This window comes from Limulus polyphemus, unplaced genomic scaffold (genome assembly GCF_000517525.1).
Source record: "Limulus polyphemus unplaced genomic scaffold, Limulus_polyphemus-2.1.2 Scaffold5609, whole genome shotgun sequence".
NCBI classification, from domain to species: domain Eukaryota; kingdom Metazoa; phylum Arthropoda; class Merostomata; order Xiphosura; family Limulidae; genus Limulus; species Limulus polyphemus.
The window spans coordinates 34,233-35,646 of record NW_013671219.1 but is presented as its reverse complement, the minus strand read 5'-3'; the positions used below and the strand labels follow the sequence as shown (position 1 = coordinate 35,646).

The 1,414-nt window shown below is 35.6% G+C and overlaps 1 protein-coding gene across 1 annotated transcript in view; it reads right to left on the bottom strand.

The window, feature by feature from the left end:
* Window positions 1-1,414, bottom strand: part of LOC106472786 (esterase FE4-like) — a 26,420-nt gene that overhangs the window by 2,617 nt on the left and 22,389 nt on the right. The window contains exon 6 of the mRNA XM_022401314.1: window positions 866-995. Within this exon, the coding sequence (XP_022257022.1) occupies window positions 866-995 (130 nt within the window). The remainder of the gene's footprint in view (window positions 1-865; window positions 996-1,414) is intronic.

Below are 1,414 nucleotides of genomic sequence, written 5' to 3'. Positions count from 1 at the left end.
TGAAAAAGTATGGAGGATCTGACAAATTAGAACCATGGTTATTGTAGGGGTACTAGTGAAAAAAGTAGGGAGGATCTGACAAATTAGAACCATGGTTATTGTAGGGGTACTAGTGAAAAAAGTAGGGAGGATCTGACAAATTAGAACCATGGCTTTTGTAGGGGTACTAGTGAAGAAGTAAGGACGACCTAACAACTTATAGAATCCTATATTATGAAAAAGAACAAAATTAAATATAAAATTGTACACATTGTTTGCTGTCTTTCATTTTAAAAATGACTGAAAAAGACAAATATATTTTCTGCTACTAAACTGTTACTTCTTCTTCTTACTTCCTGTCGTTCCTAGTGTGCCACAACAACACTTCGCCGACGGACGTGTTGTTGTTGCAGTAGCAAATTGTTATTGGGGTGGAGTTGCTAGCCCCAAGCCCTAGTGGGCATGTTTGGTACGACAAGGACGCGAACCCGCGACCCTCGGATTGCGAGACGAGTGACTTATCCACCGGGCCATGCCGGGCTCAAATTGTTACTAATATGACCTCTAACGTCTAAGATTTCTCTATTTGTCCAAGTGTGTTTTCAGTTTTTTTTATATTTCGCATTCGACGTGTTGTAGTTATATTTGAACTGTTGTAGTTACAGTTATATTCGAAATGTTCTAATTACAGTTATATTCGATATAATATATTTACAGTTATATTCAGTATGATCTAGCTACGGTTATGTTCATTCTGTTATAGTTACAGTTATATTCGATATAATATATTTACAGTTATATTCAGTATGATCTAGCTACGGTTATGTTCATTCTGTTATAGTTACAGTTATGTTCGATATGTTATAGTTATGTTAAAAATACTAACCCATATTTGGCAAAATCTGTCCACAGTGTTAACATCCGGGTACTTGTCAAATTATCCAGCCGTGATAGAGGTCGAAGATTCTCTATTTGCAAGTCGAATAAGTAGAAAAGTTCGTCTCCATGCGCCACGGCTGGAAGAAACCACGGAACACATTTTTATCAAATAGGTTATCAACTTTAGAAAATAAAGTAATATTCAGTAGAGCATTTATTTCGTATTTCACATGGAAGGTATTTCCACATTTTTCTTTTACTATTACTGGTGTGAGCTAAACTTGAAGTAGTTACCATAATAAGATTTATAGTCTAGTTTTTATGTTAAAATATGTGCCCTATCCATCGCGAGGAATCGAACCCAAGATTTGTAAGTCCGCCTAGTTACCAAGAAGGAGCTGTGAGAGTATTGTTACGTCTTTGGTCGTTAGTTAATTTCTCGTATAATTTCTTTCGGATGAAACTTTAGCGACGCAAGTCTTTTCTTAAATAAAACTAGTTTATTCTTTCCCAATTCAACTTTGCAATACACTTAATTTCCACAGTCACCTTAACT